Source organism: Chrysochloris asiatica, unplaced genomic scaffold, assembly GCF_000296735.1.
Source record: "Chrysochloris asiatica unplaced genomic scaffold, ChrAsi1.0 scaffold00160, whole genome shotgun sequence".
In the NCBI taxonomy this organism is placed as follows: Eukaryota; Metazoa; Chordata; class Mammalia; order Afrosoricida; family Chrysochloridae; genus Chrysochloris; species Chrysochloris asiatica.
Genome location: NW_006408678.1, coordinates 779,449 through 801,182, shown reverse-complemented (window position 1 = coordinate 801,182; position 21,734 = coordinate 779,449). Strand labels below are relative to the sequence as shown.

The 21,734-nt window shown below is 39.5% G+C and overlaps 1 protein-coding gene across 1 annotated transcript in view; it reads right to left on the bottom strand.

Moving 5' to 3' along the window:
- SLC41A2 (solute carrier family 41 (magnesium transporter), member 2) overlaps positions 1–21,734 on the bottom strand; it is a 124,484-nt gene that overhangs the window by 89,887 nt on the left and 12,863 nt on the right. Inside the window, exons 2-4 of the mRNA XM_006871077.1 lie at positions 11,238–11,345; positions 7,557–7,628; positions 1,944–2,088 (exon numbers count right to left, since the gene is read on the bottom strand). Coding sequence (XP_006871139.1) covers positions 1,944–2,088; positions 7,557–7,628; positions 11,238–11,345 — 325 coding nt within the window. The remainder of the gene's footprint in view (positions 1–1,943; positions 2,089–7,556; positions 7,629–11,237; positions 11,346–21,734) is intronic.

Here is a 21,734-nt window from a genome sequence, read left to right as displayed (position 1 = left end):
TGAATCATGGCAGGAAAATGACAGCACTGACAGCCACACCCTACTGCATAGCTTTTCTTCTGCCAAATGGGATTGATTTTCTGCTGGTAGCATATCATTAAGAGGATGCAGTCCAGACAAAGCTTTAAAATATGCTGGCCATGCCATCCAGACAGTACCGACTCACAGTGACCCTGTATAGGGATTCCAAAAGCAGCTGGTGGGTTTGAACTGCTGACCTTGTAGTTAGCAGCCCAGGGCTTATCCTACAGTGACACACCAGGGCTCATGGAAGCTTAAATATGGCTATTTTTAGACAGAAAATGACTAATTTTGTTTTTACTCCAGTATACCTATTTCATAGATAACAAAACTGAGGTGCTATAATGAAGGGTTTCATACTTGCCTAAGGTCACATAGTTTAAAAGTGACGCTAGTCTAGTAATTTTTCTACTATCCTATAAAGTCAAAACTTAAACAAGTAGGAATTCTGGCCTGCTTCACACAAAGCCATGTATCTCGCATTTTGAAGGCTTTGTAAATCACTGGACTTAACCTTTCCCATAATATGATTTTAAAATAATATGAGTTTTCCATATAAAGGGGGGGGGGAAGTAACGGTAGAGAAGTTCTAAAAAAGTATTTGCAATAATCAATCAAGATACGATATTGAATTATTTTCCCAAATCAGCACATTTACAGATCTATATGAAAAGTTCTCCTACGACAGAATGTTATCCATGTCTTTTCAGCTGACAACAATCATTTTGCATGTATTGTGGTCTAGTGGGAAGAACTAGGAGTCAGAAACCTGGGTTTTAATTCTAACTCTGCCACATCCAAGCTAGTGACACTGAACAAGTTGCCCTGTTTATCTAGTTCACAGTTTCCTCACCTACAAAATGAAGATAATAATTTAAAAAATGAAGGTAATAGTCCCTACTTTACACATATAAAGATGGTTAGGAGGGGCTGGTATGGCACTGTGGATTAATGCCCTGGACTATAAAATCAGTTTGAACCATGAGGTCAGTGGTTCAAGCTCACCAGATGCTCCTCGGAAACCTCATATAGGGTGTCTCTATGGGTCGGAAACAACCAGACAGCACTTAATGATAACAAGTGATAAAAAGGTGAAAAGATGGAAATTATAAAATAGAATCATGTCTTTATTATTATTTTTCCATTAATAAGCTGGTCCTCTAAAGTTAAAGTCTTATTAATAAATAAATACTGAGACGGAAAACCCAGCTGAGAAATTCTGTTGTAGTTAATTTTTAAAACCTCTGTCTCTTTAAAATTTTATAGACAACAACAATGTGCTATGTTAAGCATAAAGTTTATGTTTGTATGGTCACAGGAAGAGTGAGTGACGCATTTTTTGTTTGTTTGTTTGAAATCTGAAACTTAAAAAAAATATATTTAACAGAAGGACTGCTTTTGAAACTCAAAATTTCTGGACAAGCTAGTAAATACCCTGCATGGGTTCCAGAAAAGAGTTTCACAATGAATTGAACTGAGAGAAACAGCTAGGCTACGTCCTGATCATGTTCAGGGACAACCTCAAAAAACCTGCTCGAACTCCAAAGTTTACAAGTAATCAAATATAAATAAAACTGAAATAATTAAGGTATTTCTAAGTGTGAAGACCACTTTTCTTTGTTGTTGTTTTACCAGACAAGTATATTGAAACCTTGAAAGCTGGAACTCGACGGGATGCTGTGGTTTCCCAGGTCTTACGAGTTTCCTGCCTCTGACAGGGCACAATGCACTCCAACCACTTTTCTGTCACTCATTTTAGTGGAAAACATTAGCACTTTCCTTCTTTGACAGATTATCTATCGCCTTACCTGGGGGTTCTGGCTTTCACAGGTTTTACTATAGAATTTAAGTAAAATAGTCATCTTGAAAAATAAATCGCTTACACGGAAAAGACGAAAGGGTACACAGTTGAGTTCACTTACCCTGCAGAAGAGATGCAATGAAGGCAGTAGCTACACTGCTAGAGCACAGCAGTACGGAATGGTCAAGGTAGGATTTCCCTTCAGGGATCCAGCCCAATATAATGGCTGCCACAGCTGCTAGAAAGCCAACTACTGTTGCCTGAACCTAAAAAATGTTTTTATAAAATCCATCTGAATTATTTATTTAAAAAAACACATCTTTTAATTACATAAATACCACATATAAGACTGCATCTAATAATTGACATATTTGTTGGTGTTCCCACTCACAGCGACCCTCCTGTATAGAGTTTCCAAGAAGTGACTGGTGGGTTTGAACCACCAATCTTGTGGTTAGTAGTCCAGTGCCTGGCCTTTAGCACATTTTAAAGGAGGTCTGGTAGCGTAGTGGTTATGAATCAAGCTGCTAACCTCAAGGTCAGCAGTTCAAAACTACCAGCCGTTCTGCGGGAGAAAGATGCGAGAAGCTTTCTGCTTCCGTAAAGATTTGCAGCCTCGGAAACCCTGTACAGGGTCGCTATGAGTCAGAACCGACTCCACGGCACATCATCACCACCACAGTATTTTACTTTCAATGTTCCTGAAGGCAGTGAGTTCTCAAACTGTTCTGCTGAGGAGCAATAGGTACAGAATGAGATTCAAGAATGGAAACTTTTAACAAGTACCCCAAGTGACTTTGAAATGGTCATCCACAGACATCTAATATAACACTGACTCAAGACTGAAAACTAAATTTGGTTCCACTGGCAGTGCTAGCAAGAGATCTGATCTTCTCATCAGATGAAATGAGTTCGGGCTCGAATCACTCCTGACATAGTCCTAACTCCTGCCCCACCTATGAGTCCTGGATCTACCACTTAACCTCGTGGCACAATGTTTAAATTAATTCACTCAACAAGTACTTACTTAGAATCTACTATGTAAAGCCCTACTAGCCGGGCCTTGGAAACCCTACAGAGGATCACTATGAGTTGGCCCCAATTCGACAGAACCGAACAACAACATGAGTCCTGGAAGGATAAAAACTAGTCTATTAAGCACAATATCAGTGGTTCAAACGCAACAGTTGCTTCTTGAAAACTATATACAGGGTCGCGATGAGTTAGAACCAACTCGACAGCACTTCACAACAACAACAATCACATGTACATATAGGGTGCCATGGGTCAGAATGACAACTGGTTTTCCTTTTTTTTTTAATGTACAACAAGGTGCTATGCTTGGTGTTAAGCAACGTGGTGGTGAAAACAGATGGTCAAAATAGACTTATTCTGGGTTCCCAGAGAGCTGTTGGTCAGTGAGTGAGAGATAAAAATTATCACACAAATAACCACTACGGTGATAAGTGTTAGAAGAAACTTCAGTTCTTACACTATAAAAGTGATGAAAATAGTTTGCAAGAGCCATTTAAGTACATGAGTGTAAAAGTGCTTCCACAGCGCTGCCACAAAGCAACACTGTCTGACAGTGAACTCTTGGAGTCAGATCAAGAGACTGAGAAGCCAAAGAAACTCAAAGGGGCTCATGGATTCCACTTAGTCTGCGCTGTGTTTGTGTTATGGACCCCTTTGAGAATCTGGTGAAAGTTTTATTGAATAGAGATCCTTTTCTCTCAGAAATGCAGAAGCAGTCACTATTAGGAGTCAGGTTTCTGGGCGCTCAGCCTCTGATGATCCCATCCATGTCCTGATGTAGTCCCACAGCTCAGCTCTTGTGGGTGTTAGCTACAGTTTCAGAGCTGAGATTCAAGCTGTAAACACCATCATGGCTGGTCCAGCTGTTACAGTAGTTTAGCATTTTCATATAGGACAAAACATAATAGTGTGTGCAAGTAGTAAGACTATTTAATATTGCAAATTCTAACACTGTGATTCCAAGGCTCTTCCTGGTCTGATATTGTAACACAAAGCTAGGGAGTCTGCTGCAGACGGCACGTTCTTCATCTATCTACCTACCTACTCACAAGGGTGAGTCATAATTATCTGCATTCTGGTTGTAGAAAATCAAATTTTAGAAAAGACAAATACATCATTTTTCTACATAATCTCCTTGTTTTCCAATACACTGTCCATCCGTCATGAAATTTTCATATTCCCGTATTAAAAAATGTTTTAGGCTGTGCTTCAAGTCACAAATGCACTGCTGTCTTCACCTATTAATGAGAGGTGAATCTTCATCCTCGAAGGGCTGCTTTCAGGGAACCAAACAGTTCGATGGAGCAAGATCAGGACTACAGGGAGAATGCTTTAACCCTCAAAACCAAGTTTTTGCAGACTGTCAACAGTGTGGGCAGAGAAGTGTGGACCTGCACTGTCATGCGAGATCACAATGCCCTTGGAGAGCAGTCCTCTGCGTTTAATCCGAAGTTTAGGATTCAGCTCTTCAGTTAGCAACTCTGTAATGAGGACTGTTGATGGTTGAGCCTTTTTTCCGGACACTGCTCCAATACTGGACCTGTAAGAATCCACTTTCCAGCTGACGGTTGACTTTTGAACTTGGTCAGTAACTGAGGCTATTTCCATTCCATACGCTGCCGTTTACTCTTGGGATCCATGTCTCGTCACCAGTAATCATGGTGGTTTTTTCAAAGAAACTTTAACCTTCCTTCGAGTATCGGTCCAAGTTTTGTTTGCAAATGTCCATGTTCATACCTGCACAGCAGTGACCTTGAATGGGAAGTGCTGACAAGACAGCTCAGCCAAAAGAAGTTTTAATATAACCGGAGTGTGGACAATTTTTGACGCACCCTCATATTTATCTATCTATCACACCTGCCAGGGGAAAATGGAAGCACACAGTGAGATGAGAACATTCTATTCTGTAATGTAAACCTGCAAAATAAATGGCTAACTATACCCTAGAGAAAAGTATGGGTTCACGTAGGAGCTGTGGTGGCTAAACCTAGTCCATACAAGATTCATAGTCCTAAACAGCTGTTGCTTCAGGGCACATCCCTCCTAATAGGGTAATAGTCCCTCCAATGGGATTGGGGAACTTTGCTTGCTTGACAACTTAGGCCCCATTTGAGGCATCCAACCTGCACAACTATGAAGAGATCTGTTGTAGGAAATCTGCCTGGAGCCACATTGAATAGCCAGAGGAAGGAGCACAGACCCTAGCAAGCAACAACCTGAGCCCCTTTGTCCTTCCCAGGCTCTCCAACATGTACCTCCCATAACTGCTCTACAGGCAGAAGAGCCTATGCCAGCCCACTTCATTCCCTCTCCCCATGCTCACTGACTCCTTTCACAAGCTTTAGTAGAGGAAACCTCACACACATGTCTTTTCTTTTCTCTTCTGCCTTTGGTGATTTGGCTTCACCATGTGTCTCCTGACTGGCCTGTGTGGGGCTCCCTGTTTCTCATGCAGCCTTGGTGAGTGAAGCAGACAGAGGCACAGGTTTCTAGAACCAGTGAATCTCCAGCCATCTCACTCTGACAAAGAGCTGCTGGGACAGAGGAGGACTAGGGACGAGTGGAGATGAAGAGTAATGCTGAGATGAACATTACTAGAATGATTTGATGAATAAGTTGTACCACAATTCATATTACTTGGCAAGAGTTTAGGGTGTTTAAGGAATAAAATGAAGTATGTTTTCAAAGTTGCATTTATTTATTTTTCAGTACCCTATAAAAATAAACCAAACATGTTGACATCTAGTTGATTCCAGCTCACGGCGATTGAATGGGGGTTAAATATTTTTAGTATTACTCCCACATTATTGATGCTGTTATTAAATGCCATCGAGCCAATTCAGACTCATAGTGACTCCGCATAGGGTTTCCAAGGAACGGATAGTGGGTTTGAGCTGTAGACCTTGGGGTTAGCAGTCCGGTGCTTATCCTACAGCACATCAGGACTCCCACATAGACTCCTGTAATTGCCAGCTGAGAAGGATCATCTACTCCAAGGCCATTGAGTCACTTCTGACTCACAGTGGCCCTATAGTCTGAAACTGCTCCAGAGAGTTTCCAAGACTGCAAATCTTTATGAAAACAGACTGCCTTGTCTATCTGACATGGAACAGCTGGGAGTTTCAAACTGCCAACTCTTCCAATGCTTAACCCACTGAGCCGCCAGTCTCCTTGAAAAGGGCCATGGTGGTAGAGATGGTTGCGGTGTGCCATCAAGTCAGTTCTGACTCAGAGTGATCCTGCATGGCTTTCTGAAGTTATAAATCTTTACGTGAGCAGAAAGCCTCATCTTTCTTCTGTGGAGTGACTGATTCACACTGCTGACTCTGGTTAGCAGCTCAGCTCACACCCCACTACACTAACAGAATTCCTTTTGAAAGGGACAATATATGTCTCTAATGGAATGCTGTCATTTACAAGAAGAAAAAAGTGAAGCCCAAAAAGGTTAAATAAATTAACAGAGTTATCAATAGTGCCGTAGAGTCAGGTCTGATTCACAGCACCCCTTTATAGGCCTAGGTTCCCAGCAGTGGCTGGTAAGTTTGAACCACTGACCTTGTGGTTCAAAGCAACCTTGTGGTCCAGTGTTTATCCTACAGTGCCACATCAGGACAAAGGTTTTACAGCTGGTTAATGTTAGTACTGTGGGTAGATCTACATTGTTGTGAAGTGCCATCGAGTCAATTCTGACCCATAGTGAACCTGTATAGGGTTTCCAAGTGAGCTTGAACCACCAAATTTGCAAATCAAACAACTTTGCAGTCTGATGCATTAGCTCACAGCGCCTCATCAGGACTCCCGAGATCTACATATAATTTTCTTATTTCCAATCCTGAAATCTCAGAAGCAATGTACAGAAATAAAAACAAGCTACATTTCAAACTCACCAGCCATTCCTCAGAAACTCTATACAGGGTTGCTATGAGTTGGAATCAACTTGACAGCATTTAACAACAACTAGCTCAGACTAGAGTTACGAGGAACACCTGAAGTTTTGTCATGTTTTGGGATGGGGGAGAGAGTACAAGAAGAAGAGGAAGAGGTATTCACATGAGACTAGAAAGAATTATCGATAATCCATATGTAATTCAGAGTTTAGTGTTATGTGTAATGAAAAATCATGTGTTTGCTAATATCAATACTGATAGCATGCACAAATGAAGAAATACTTAGTTTAAACAAACATCTGACGATAATATATTCAAAATGTTGGTGGTGGTGTTAAGTGTCACTGAGTCGGTTCCGACTAATAGCGACCTTGTATAGGGTTTCTGAGGAGCGGCTGGTGGGTTTGAACTGCCAACCTTGTGGTTAGCATTTCAGTTAAATAAACAGACGGTTTGCTTTAAGAAAATCAGAGTAGAAAAACAGCACCTAAGCAACGAAGTGCCAAATGTTTATTTGTATTCAAATTCTGGCTCTGTTATATACTTATGATAGAAATGTTACATATTTTTCTATATTTTGTATATTATATTCGTTCATATTTGGAAGCCCCTGATCTGTATCTACAGAATAAAATACTTTCACAAGCCATGGGTGTCCACTTAATCCACCACTTTTTCACAAGATACTGAATCATGTTTTTGGTGCCTTAAAATAAATGGTAGACTTCATAGTAATAAAATTTACTCCATTCGTCTGGGTAACAAAAGAAATGAAGGCACAAACTCTGTAAACAAACTTATCTATCACTCACCTGCTTTAAGGCCAAGTTGCCAATGATTAGGTTCCACTTTTCAATGGGTGAGTCCATCTTCCCAACATTTACCTGTTAATGAGCATGTTTTCATATATCATTGTATACTCTGTATGTTGTCTTGCTTTGCTTAAAATATCACTTCAAGTCTTAAAGCCAAAGATAATTTGTCAGCAAATCTAATGTGTTTACATTATACTTTTTTTTTTTTAATCCTGTATTCACTACCAGTTAATACATTTACTACTCAGTCTCTCTTCGTGTTTAGGAAAAAAACTTTTTTTAACTTAATTAACTAGTGGAAAAGAATTAATGAACTAATGGTAATATTCACCTGCCCAGTGATGTTATTTTACAACTAACAACATCTAATATGCCACATTTTGTGTACTATGGAACAACATAATTTTAAGCTGCTAATATTTAATTAATCCTACATCATGAAACTAATGTAATTTGAAGAACTATTAAGAACAAGAAAAAAAAAAACAACAGAAAAACAAGTCACTCACATATATGTACTTAATTCCTATTTGAGTCATGATAAAAAGTGACTATGTGAAGACTGAATTATCTCAAGGCACCCTTGTTAGCAATAAAAAATTTCATTCAGTTCACATATGAATTTTGATCATGCTCCTCACTATTAAAATTTAGACATCTGTGGAATGTGGACGAATACTCTCCAATTGCTCTGTAAGCTAACACATACTTCTCAACCACTTAGGATTCAAAACAAGTATGTCAAGATCTGCCAAGTTTTTCTAACGCCGTCATTTTGGAATGCAATGAACAAGCTTTATTAAAAATACTATTCTGAACGGGCTTTTAATTATTCATCATATACTTGGTCATGAAGCTTTTCAAATGTGAAAAACCACCACCACCACCACCAGGTGAATGGGTAGAGTGGGAACTATATAAGGGTTAGCTCAGTGATTAAGCATTTACCTGCTAACTAGAAGGTAGGTGGTTTGACTTCTAGCAGAAAGGCCTCGTGCTTTGTTCCCATAAAGACTGGACTCTAGCAAACCCTATAGGGCAGTTCTACCCTGTCGCATAGTGTCACTATAAATCAGAATCCACTCACAGGCACATATCAGCACAATAACATTTATGGGTTATTAACCATGGCTGCAGACTGGCAGGGTAAGTGCTATCATCAACATTTCTTCGATCAGTCAATTTTGCAAACATTCTATTCTGTAACCTCACTCTGGACTTTAGTCTCAAATACCTGGCAAATGTAAATATTGGGATTTCACAGTGTTCCAGAATAACTTATGCTGTCTTTGTATACTTCTTTTCTAAGCTTGGGAGTCTAATTTACTGAGGAAATTCAGTGTTTGTAGCTCTACTAATTTGCCTCAAATGGGCAATAAGATATAAGCAGCATTTAAAAAGTGGATTTTTAGTTTAGAGTTCAAGAAATAGGTATGAGAGAAATTACTGTTGTTTTTCAATAACTTCTGGAAAGATGTCTATAGCTATGAGAAGTAATCTAAAATGATTCTAGGAAAAAAGTGTACAAGACGTCAAAACTCTGGGATTTCTTAGTGATTAATGGAGACATACATACATTTTGTCGTTGTGTGCCATCAAGTTGAATTGCAACTCATAGAGTCCCCATGTGACAGGTGAATTGCCCCATAGGGTTTCCTAGGCTATAATCTTTATGGGAGCACAGTGTCTTCATAGGAGAAGTACTGGACTGGGAATCACAAAGTCGGCAGTTTGAGCCCACCAACCACTCCTCAGGAGAAAGATGAGCAGTTAATGGGCGCAAACCACTAACCTTGAGTAGTTCACAGTCCAGTGCTTATTCTATGGAGCCACCACACTCCCTTTTTCTCGTACGTTGTTGTTGTTGTTAAGTGCCATCGAGTTGATTCCAACCCATAGCGACCCTTATAGGGTTTCCAAGGAGCAGCTAGTGAACTTGAACCACTGACCTTGCAATTCCAACGACTTTGCAGTCTGACGCATTAGCCCACAGCGCCACACCAGGAAAATCCAAACACTTAATCACTGGGCCACTGGAGTGCCTTCTCAAAACAGATTGCTGTTGATGTGTGACAATGAGTTGATTCCGACTTATACTGACCCTGTGTAAAGTTTCTGAGAGTGGCTGGTGGGTTTGACCTAGTGACCTTTTGGTTACCATGCCAATGCTCATCCTACAGTGCCATACCAGGATGCTCTCATAAATGGATCTCAAAATTTAATTTCTTATTTGGATTGAAACAAATGCTGGACAATGCTCAAGAATGTTGCTATTAAAAATATTTTCTTTGAGGTAAGCTAGTCCGAATTTTCATTTTCCTGGGAAAGATATCAAGTTGCTTAAATGTTTGTTTTATAAAAAACAAAGGTTATTATCCAACAAAATGAAACTTAAGCTATATTTTAATTTCCATTCTAATAACTTTCTTTTCCCTTCTATTCAAATGCTGCTGTATTTGCTTCATGACTTACTCTTTATTCATCTTTCTGACTGAGTTCTAGCTAGGTAATCCACAGATAACATAATGACAACATAACGCAATTGCAGACCACCGGGAAAGGGTGACAACTGGAAAAACTCCTCAGTAAAGTATACAGTACGCTCTAGTGGCTTGCATATTGCTATGATACTGAATGCTATGCTATTCGTATTTCATATACCAGAAGGGTCCTCCATGGTGGGCAAGTTTCAGTGAAACTTCCAGACTCTCGTGAAACTTCCAGATTCTCAAAGACTAGGAAAGAAGACCTCATGATCTACTTTCTAATAATTAGCCAATGAAAACTTTATGGATCAAAACAAAACATCATGTGATTCAAATGCCTTTGGCACATCGGACATCATGTTTGGTGCAGCAGGGAGTCAACACAGGCTTGAAAGCCCTTCAGGGAGAAGGCCTGGTACAACAGCCACAATGATGAATACTGCACTGACACTGTGCGGATGGTGCCGGACCAGGCACTGTTTTCCTTCTGTTAGGAGTAAAGTCATCGTGAGTTGAAATCGACTCGATGGCATCTAACAACATGACTATAAATCATGATATGCCTGGTGTGGCACTGTAGGATAGCACTGGTCTGCTAACCAAAAGGTCAGCAACGCAAATCTACAAGATGCTCCTTGGAAACCCTATGCAGGGTTGCTATGAGTGATAACTGATTTGACAGAATTTAACAACCACCACCACCATACATAAGTTCTAAGTACAGAAGGATGTACTAATGACACTTAGCAACAACGTCAAAAACACCAATATTAATAGCAGCTATATCTGGTTGGAGAATTGTAGTTTTTCTTTCTTTACCATTTCTTTATGATTTTTTAGTTTTTATTAATAGCCGATGTTACTTTCACATCACAAAAGTTGAAATATCAATCAACCATAAAATCTCAGTATCTCACTTGTCTCCAGTATTAACCACTGACAATAATGGCCAGAATGCTCTGGCATAAAAGAACACCAAGAATGCTAGTACTTTTTGGAATAAAAAGCATATAATTCTCAAATTAGAAAATACAATCTGATTTTCAAGTTGTATCAGACATAACTATTTACCATAGCCCTAGGAAACCGATTAATGGACTGAGAAAAAAAAAATTCTGGTAGAGGTTGTTCTCTTTCGTAGAACATTTATAGCATAAATAGTATGTATTCTTTCAGATGGGTAAAAACTTACTGCAGTTGACAATCTGGATGCCAAAGTCATTTCCAAGTTCCCCTTGAGACCAAGAAGTGCAGGAACTAAAATGAAGACTTCTGTTACTTTTTTGAATACCTCCCAGTGCTGTAAGAAAAAAGAAAAAAATTCTGATATAGATGAAAAATACTTTAAAACAAAGATACACCTTAAGCCTTTTTTCTAACTTTGAGCATACATTTTGAATGACTGCAGGCAATTTAATCAGTGAACATTTAAGACTTTGAAGTCTTGGATTACTTTAGAAGCTACAGCTACGGTTGGGAATGATCGCTAATGCATTAGTCATTACACTCCATTCTACATCTAGCTTACTACACAACCCAGAGTTACTTAAAATTTTACATTATCCCTTTATGACGGAAAGAAACAATATGTCCCTGGAACCGCATAACCTGGATTTGAATCCTGGTTCAAACACTTCCTGTAACAACCCAAGAAAATAAAAGAATTATCTAATTTAAAAAATACGGCAATAAATAATAAAGAAATTAAGTAATGTCCCCAAAGGTCAAAAGATGGGGCCTGGAGTTCACGTTAGACATTCTTAGCAGTCCCAGGTACTGGTCTCTATCCTAAGGACAGAATCATGAAAAAGAACACTAAATTAGAAATGAAAAGACCTGATTGTGGGATCCCAGTGAGTCCCATACCTCTCTGATCTCCATTTTCTTCTCCATGCAATGAAGGTAGCACCTGCCATGTCAAGTCCTCAGGAAATACCGTGATAATGAAAATGCTGTTGCTGTTGTTAGGGCTGTCAAGTTAGTTCGAACTCAGAGCAACTCTACGCACAGCAGAATGAAAAATTCCCTGGTCCTGTGCCAATCTTACAACTGTTGTGCTCCAGCTCACTGCTGCTACCATTGTGCCAGTCCATCTCGTTGGAGTCTTCCTCTTTTTTGCTAACCCTCCACTTTACCAAGCATGATGTCCTTCTCCAGGAACTGGTCCTTTCTGATAATATACCCAAAGTATGAGAGACAAAGTTTTGCCATCCTGCCTTCTAAGGAACATTCTGGCTGTACTTCCAACACAGATTTGTTTGTTCTTCTGGCAGTCCATGGTACCTTTAATATTCTCCTCCAACATCATAACTCAAATGCATTGCATCTTCTGTGGTCTTCCTAATACACAGTCCAGCTTTCACACGCATATGAGGTTACTAAAAATACCATGGTTTGGGTCAGGTGCAATTTTGTCCTCAAACTGACATCTTTGCTCTTCAACACTTTAAAGAGGTCTTGTGCAGTATATCTGCCGAATGCAATAATACATCATTTGATTTCTTGACTGCTGCTTCCATGAGTGTTGATAGTGGCTCCAAGCAAAACAAAGTCTTTTGACAACTTTAATCCTTTCTTAATTTATTATGATGGTCCAGTGGTGACGATTTTTATTTTCTTTACATTGAAGTGCAAAAATTAATGAAAGCTGTAGTCTTTGATCTTCATCAAAAATATTTTTTAAAGTAATCTTCACTTCCAGCAAGGAAGCTTATATCATCTTGCACATCGAAGAGTATTAATGAATCTTCCTCCAATCCTAATGTCACGTTCTTCATATGTTCCAACTTCTCGGATTATTTGATCAGCAAAGAGATTGAATAAGTATGGTTAAAGAATACAACCCTAGGACATACCTTTCCTGATTTTAAACCATTCAGTGTTCCCTTGTCCTGCTCGAATGACTGTCTCTTGGTCTATGGACAGGTCCCTCATGAGCACAACTAAGTGCTCCAGAAGACCCATTCTCCACAATGCTGTCCATAGTTCATCATGATCAACACAGTCGAAAGTCTTTGTGTAGCCAATAAAACCCAGGTAAACATTTTTCTGGTATTCTTGTCTCTCATACTTCAGACATGTTATCAGGAGGGGCCAGTTCCAGAAAAGGACATCATGCTTGACAAAGTGGAGGATCAGTGAAATAGAGGCAGACCGCCCCCCCCCACACACACACACAACAAGATGGACTGGCACAATGGCAGCAGCAATGAGGTCAAGCATAACAACTACTGTGAGGATGGCACAGGACCAGGCAGTATTTGGTTCTGTACCTAACAAAATATGATGGAAACAACAACAGATGGGATCAAGTTCATAACAGCAATTCCAAAGGTTAACTGCAAACTTAGAAGACAGTGAGTTTATGTGAAGCGTGAGCAACAACTCAGAAAAGGAGGTTGAGAGAATAGTTGGACAACTTGAAGAATGTAATCATGTCACTGAAATATATATGTAGAAACTTGAATTGGTGCACCTTTTCCTATGTACATTCCCAACAACAAATAAACACTTACTTAATAATAAGCATCAACAATTTCTAACATTCACTGAATGATTGCTATGTGTTGTCATTAAGGTTTATTCACATAATTTTCACAACAAACCTTTGCCATAAGCATTATTTTTACAACATCAAAGATAATTCAGGAATATATTTTACCTAAGATATCATTTTAAGATTCCTACCTAAATGGTTTGTTTTTAGAAACACCAGAACAATATCAAAGTATCTATCACTCACGTGGCATCATAATTCCACCTGTTGGGAAGCATTCCTCAAGTTCAATTCTAATCAAAAACTCTTATAAGGATTGCTATGAAACTCCCTAGCACCTCAGCATTGGTGTGATATTAAAAATTCAACACCAAAATCAAAACAACCCAAACCCACTGCTGCCAAGCCAATTCTGACTCATAGCAATGCTAGTGGGTGCCGTGGGTTTACGCTGCTAACTGCAAGGTTACAGGTTCAAAGTCACCAGCAGGTACATGGGAGAAAAGATGAGGCTGTCTGTTCCCTCAAAGATTTCGTCTCAGATACCCTACGGAGCAGTTCTACTTGGTAACTATGAGTTGTTGTTGTTGTTGTTAAGTCAGTTCTGACTTATAGTGACCCTATATAGAGTTTCCAAGGAGCAGCTAGTTCAAAATGTGGCTCAAAAATGACCTTGCAGTAAACAAGGCAATGAAACGATATACGATAGGATGAATATAAAACTAATGTTCTCCCATGTAAACTATCACATAATTTACAATAAAACATTAAAAAAAAAATGACCTTGCAGTCCAGTGCTTATCCCACAGTGCCATACCAGAACTCCAAAGTGGCAACAATGTTCTTGTTGTTGTTATGTGCCATCAAATGTACTGACTCATAGAGACATAACAGAATGAAACACTGCCTGGTCCTGGGCCAACCTCACAATTGTTGCCACACTTGAGCCTACTGATGCTGCCATATTGCCAATCCATCTCGCTGGGGGGCTTCTTTTTATCTGACCCTCCACCTTACCAAACATGATATCATTCTCCAACAACTGGTCCCTCCTGACAATATGTCCAAAGTATGAAAAACAAAATTTGGTCATCCTGGCCACCAAGTAGCACTCAGGCTGTACTTCTTCCAACATAGATCTGTTGGTTCTTTTGCCAACCCATGGCATTTTCAATAGTCTCCTCCAACACCATAACTCAAATGCATCAATTCTTCTACGGTCTTCTTCATTCACTGTCCAGCTTTCACACACAAATGAGGTTATTGAAAATACCATGGCTTGGGTCAGGTGCACCTTAGTCCTCAAGCTGACATCTTTGCTCTTCAACACTTCAAAAAGGTCTTGGGCAACAGATTTGCCTATTTGCAATGTATTTGCAATACATTGTTTGATTTCTTGACTGCTGCTTCCATGAGTGTTGATGGTTGATCCAAGATGAATGAAGTTCTTGACAACTTCAATCTTTTCTCCCTTGAAAAGAATGTAATTTATTAGTCCAGTGGTGAGGATTTTTGTTTTCTTTACATTGAGATGTAATCCATACCTAAGGCTGTGCTCTTTGATCTTCATCAGTAAATATTTTAAGTCCTCTTCACTTTCAGCAATCAAGGTTGTTTCATCTGCATATCGCAGGTTGTTAATGAGTCTTCCTCCAATCCTGAAGCCATGTTTTTCGTCATATAACCCAGCTTTTCGGATTCTTTGCTCAGCATACAGGTTGAATAAGTATGGTGAAATAATACAACCCTGGCACACGCCTTTCTTAGTTTTAAACTTTTCAGTGTTCCCATGTTCTGTTCAAACAACTGCCTCTTGGTCCAGGTACAGATTCCTCATGAGCACAATTAAGTGTTCCAGAATACTCACACTTCGCAATGTTGTCCATAGCTTGTCATCATCCACATAATCGAAAGCCTCTGCATAGTCAATAAAGCACAGGTAAACATCTTTCTCTACTTTCAGCCAAGATCTATCTGACATCAGCAATTATACTTCTCATTACTTGTCCTTTTCTGAATCTGGCTTGAACCTCTGGAAGTTCTCTGTCAATGTATGTTTGCAACATTTCTGTATGGTGGTGGTGGTGGTGGTGTGCCGTAAAGCTGGTTCTGACTCATAGCGACCCTATGCAGGGTTTCCGAGACTGTAAATCTTTCCGGGAACAGAAAGCCTCAACTTTCTCCTGCGGAACAGCTGGTAGTTTTGAAATGCTTATCTTGAGGCTCACAACCCGATTCGTAACCACTATGCTACCAGAGCTCCTTAACCATTTCTGCATAGCAGCTATTCATTACTGATGACCCACTTTATGCAAAACAAAGGTTACTTTATCTATACCTGCAGAGGTCCCCAAACATAAACCTTTATGTCCTGAGGACCTAGTAGCCATTTGAAAAAATAAAAATAAATTTGTTTAAGTGTTTATGTCATTCTTATGTAAGCACTATTACTTACTAATGGAGTATGTACTTGGTGAGCCTTGCACAAGCTCTCAAACCTTGACATTACCAACAGCCACCTTCATTTCCCGTTCCACACTGATTTCTGTGTGACACTTGCTTTTCATCACAGCACCAATGAAAACCAAGCTTTGCAAAAAGTGTGTGATCAAACAGAATGGATATAATGTTGAAATGTTAAACCACCCTGACATAGCAGTCTGTGTAGTGTTCAAGAAATAACACTGTGTTTTCTTCCAAAACTAAAAATATCCTGAGGCACAGATAGTTCATTGTGGCATCCTAAGATTCTTAACACAGGTTTTTAAAACTGCAGGAATACAAAGAAATGGAATAGCACTGCCGTCAGGATTAAAGAATCTATGGTTAGATTTTAAAAACACAACCAGTTGCCATGGATGTGATTCTGACTCGTGACAGCCCCAGGAGTGTCAGAGTAGATCTATGCTTCATAGAGTTTTCAATGGCTGGTATTTTAGAAGCCAACCTCCAGTCCTTCCTTTGAGGCATCTCTGGGTGAACATGAACTGCAGTGAGCACCTTAACTGTCTGTACCACCAAGGGACTCCTATGCTGATATCCTGCCTCTAAAACTTACTGTGTGACTTGGTCAAAACTATGCTTTACTTCTTGATCTAAGCCAGTATGAGGAATGTTCCTACCTCATAAGGCTGTGTTCAAGACTGTGCCTGCATGCCATCATGAATCCCAAAGACTGAGTGCTAACTGGCTGTAACACCAAATATGTTATCAGTTCATTTTCTTGTCATGAGTAGATAAAGCAGAGAAAAGTCCAGAGTGAGGTTACTGAGGCAATTAGTGCCAAAAAGAAACTTCACCATTTACAAATCTGGACTTGATACAGGCATGTCCTGTAAGACTATGAAGATTACTATGAACCTTTGAACTGAACTTGCCACAAAGGAAATCCACTTCTAGTTGTGTCTAATCTAGCACTTGGTAAGCACTCACACATCAAATTCTGAAATGTTTGCCAATATTTTGTCAAGGATCTCTTTATCTGCATTCAAAAGAATATTAGTCTTGAACTTTCTTTTCTTTTTTACATTGCCTTTGTCAGGTTTTAGTATCAGGACAATTCTACCTTTTTAAAATGAGTGGGGAAATATTACTTCCTCTTCTGTTTTCCAGAAAAAGTTTATGTCCACTGGTATCAATTCTGCTTTAAACATCTGGTAGAGTTCTTGGTGAAACCATCTGGATAGTTTCATCTGTATATTTCTTCTTGAAGAGTTTTAAAATGATGAATTCAATTTTCTTAATATATATTACTCTTGTTGGTAGGTGTCATAGAGTCAGTTCCTAGTCAGGGCCATCTACGAGGTAATCGGCTCATCAGCACTCCATCTTTGTTATGTACAACAGACCAAAACGCTGCCTGATCCTGCGCCAGCCTGTACGTAACATGATAACAACACAGGGCACCACAGGGTAACATTGGACTGCTAATCACAAGGTTAGCAGTTCAAACCCACCATCTGGCCTTGCTTTGAGTCAAAACCAACTCGATGGCACTTAACAAACAAGATTTCATATTGAACGAATTGAGGTCATCTGTGTTTTCTCAAAGTAGTGGTTCATCTCATATAAACTGTAAAATCTGGATGCTTAGAGTTGTTTTAGTAGTTTACTATTCTTTTTATGTATGCAGGATCTGTAGTTATATTCCATTGCATCCCTAATATTGGGAATGTGTATTGTCTAATCTGACAGTTCATGGAGTCTTTCATCTGTCTCCTCTATTCTGCTGTTGAGCCCAGCATTGAGATTTTTAATTTGCTGCTGTGTTTTCCAGGTCTAAAATGTCCATGTGATTCCTTATTATAGCTTCTATCCTTTGCTGGTGCTATTTCTTTCTTTCTTGGGACTTTCTATTTCTTTCGTTTGCTTTTTGAAGCGTGTATATCATGTTTGCTTTATAATCTTTGTCAGATAACTATATCATCTCTATCATCTTGTGTCGGCATTTAATGCCTTCCTTTCCCCCCCACCCCCATTTAGTTCTCAGTATGACAAGTGATTTTCTATTACAACCTGGACATTATTGTATTATGTTCAAAGACTCTGGATCTTATTTAACTCTTCTTTTTAGCTGTCTTTCTTTGGCATTGCTCTAGCAGGTACAGAGAGTGAGGATGCGGCCAGGTAAACACAGAAGTCTAGGTTCCCCACTTAGCTTCTGTAGACATCCAACAGCCAGTGTCCTCATTCCTTCTGGGCAGGGATGGGAGTATTGGCTCCCTATATAGTTCCCACTGACACTACTGTGGGCGGCGCCTCAGTATCAGCCAGCAGAGATGAAAGCACTGACTTTCTGTTTCGCCTTCTCTGACACCACCCCAGCTTCCGTATCAGGCCTTGCTAGGAAGAAAGTCTAAGTTCTTCTGGGTCTCTGCAGGTGTGAATGTGGCCACAGGCTTTTTGTAGCATTTGGCTGGAGTAGAACAGTTACTATACAAACGTTTTCTGGCTTGCTAGGCTGCCCCTTTCCTGGTCTCCTAGTCAAAGAAAGCAGGCTTTGTTAGCATCCACTGGCATTTCTGGGTTACTAGCTTCCTCAGCTCCAAGTTTGGGGAAAATGAGGCAAAAACAACAACAAAAATACAGGAAAGTCACCACTGTGTTACTGATCTGACTCTCAGCAATGTAACCATTCGGTTTTCTTCTATCTTTTGAGCTTTCTTTTGTTATTTTATATAAAATTTCCAGAGTTTCTTGTTTTACTTAAAAGAAAAACAGGTAAAAGAATGTCTACACTATTGTACCAAAAGTAAAAGTCCATGCATTGGTTTTCAACAAAAACAGAGCCGTTACATTAGAGGACGTGCTGTTACCTAATAGTTGGAGTTACAGATAGGTTGAGAGGTATTTTTATCTTTACTACAAACTTGAAAACTATAGCACTAGACCCTCTAACTGCAGTTCAGTTCACACCCACCAGCCACTCCTTGGGAACCCTACAAGGGTCACCATGAGTAGGAACTGACTCAATGGCACTTTACAACAATAAAACTACAGCTATATTTTATAAATGGACAAACATGGTGATGTCACTCTAGCTCTGTTGAGAGACAGGTGACAAAAATTATTCTAAAATTAAAGTTGCCCTCTTACCTTTATTTTGCCCATTTAAAATACTGGCATTTCATACACAAAACTTTAAACAAAGCATTCTCTTCCTATCTGACCTACTTTCTATATCAGAATAATAATCACTCTCACCCACCCCCCGAAAAAACCCACTGCCACCAAGTTGACCCTAACTCATGCCAACCCTATAGGACAAGGGGTTTTCCAAGGAGATAAATCTTTTTGGAAGCAAGCTGCTGTCTAAAGAAGGTCTTTGAAATTAATAAATCATTGGTTTTTCAGAAATCTATCATACGTTCTCCAGCATCATTTCTATCATTAAGGCCTTATTTTCCAACTACTGATCCTTCCTCTTTGCTCCCAACCTTTGCATTCCAATCACCACTAATGATCAATACATCTTGATTGCATGCTTGATCAATTTCAAATTGAAGAAGTTGGTAGAATTCTTCTATTTTATCCTCTCTGGCTTTAGTGGTTGGTGTGTAAACTTGAATAATAGTGGTATTAACTGGTCTTCCCTGTAGGCACATGGATATTATCCTATCACAGACAGCATTGTACCTCATGACTGATCTTCATTTGTTCTTTTTGATGATGATAGGTACATAAAATTGTATGACAGTGCTATTAACTGGTCTTCTTTGTTGCTGTTGTTGTTGTTAAGAGCCATTAAGTCGGTTTTGACTCATAGCGATCCTATATAGGGCTTTCTAGGAGCGACTGGTGAGTATGAACTACTGACCTTGAGGTTCAAACCAACCTGGAGGTTGAGTGTTTTTCCTATGCTACTACGCCAGGTCTTCTTTGTAGACATATAGATATTATCTCTTCACAGACATCATTGTACTTGAATATAGATCTTGAAATGGTCTTTTTGATAATGAATGTGATGCCATTCCTCTTCATTTTGATGTTTCCAGCACAGTACACCATATGACTGTTGGATTCAAAATGGCCAATACCAGTTCATTTAAGCACATTAATGCCTAAGTGATCGATCTTTATGCACTTCATTTCATTTTTGACATCCAATTCCTAAGTTTATACTTCGTATATTTACGTTCCGATTATTAATGAATGTTTACAGCTGTTTCTTCTCATTTTGATCTGTGTCTCATCAAGCAAATGAAGCATCTTAAAGCTTTGCTCCATTCACATCATTATGGTCAACTCTGCTTTGAGGAGTCCGCACTTCCCAAGTCATGCTTGGAATGCCTTGCAATCTGAGGAGCTCACTTTCCAGCACTGTGTCTGACAATGCTCTGCTGCTATTCAGAGTTTCCAGTGACTAGCCATTCAGAGTCCTGGTAGTGAGAGTAGTCACACGGAGAAAAAAATGACACTTTCTGCTCCTGTAAAGATTGACAGACTCAGAAACCCTATGTAGGGACACTGAGTCAGAACCAACTCTGTGACACACAACCACCACCCACTACTACCAACTACGCAGAGCAGTCCTGGTGAAGTGCTCTGGGATAAACATGGGGCTGCTAAGCACAAGGATGGTGGTTCAAATCTACCAGCCAGTCCTTAGAAATCCTAAATGGGGTTGTTATGAATTGGAACTGACTCAAAGGCACATAACAACAACAACAAAACCACCACCATTCAGAAATGGTCTGTGGCTCCTTCCTAATCTGTGTTACTCTGGAAGCGCCACTGAAACCTGTCTACCATGGGTGATACTGGTGGTACAGTTTCCAGTATTATAGCAACATGAAAGCCATGGCAGACAGATGATTACTAGACACAACGCAGTCGTAGTGATGAGTCTGTGAGAGCGAGCGATAATCTGGTTTCTCTCAAAGGTATACATTTCAGCATGTACCAAAACTGTGTTCATAAAATACAAGAGAATCTCAGGCTTTTGTAGACACCAACTTTTAATCATTCCCTAATGATAAGCATAAATTTACCTACAAATTGCTAGAAGTTAGAAAGGTATTAGATCAGCTCATGGATTATTTAGGAAGATGGGTAGTTAACACTAAACTTATTTTATAGAATCTTATAAGAGTTAAGTTTATGGATAATCCAAGATATGCACACAGCATATGATTCAGAGAACAGGATGATCCAGAGAGGACTCTTATCACTTACTAGCTGTATTTCCTTGGGAAAACCATTTTTAAATATATTTTAATTTACTGAAGAAAAGACAAAAGATTTGGACTAGGTGATTTCTAAGTATCCAATTCAGACTTTATACAATTTAAAGCTGTAAGCCTGGTTATCAAAATTCAAGAATCCCTTAAGGCAGACACATTTAATAATATTAAATGCCTGCTCTGTGTTAGACAGTAAGTAGGCTAAGTGGGTCTCAAACTTTTGTTCTTGTTGTTGTTATGTGTTATGGAGTAGGTTTTGACTCATAGCGACCCTGTACAGGGTTTCTGAGGCTGTAAATCTCTATGGGAGCAGAAAGCCTCATCTTTCTCCCACGGAACAGCTGGTAGTTTCGAACTGATGACCCTGAGGTTTGCAACCCGATTCGTAACCACTACGCTACCAAAGGTACTTAAACTTTAGTGGGCATCAAAATCACAATGGAAGGAGAACAAACAAGATGGCGGATCGGGTGGACGTATAGCAGAGAGCTCCGCCAACAACAACACAGAA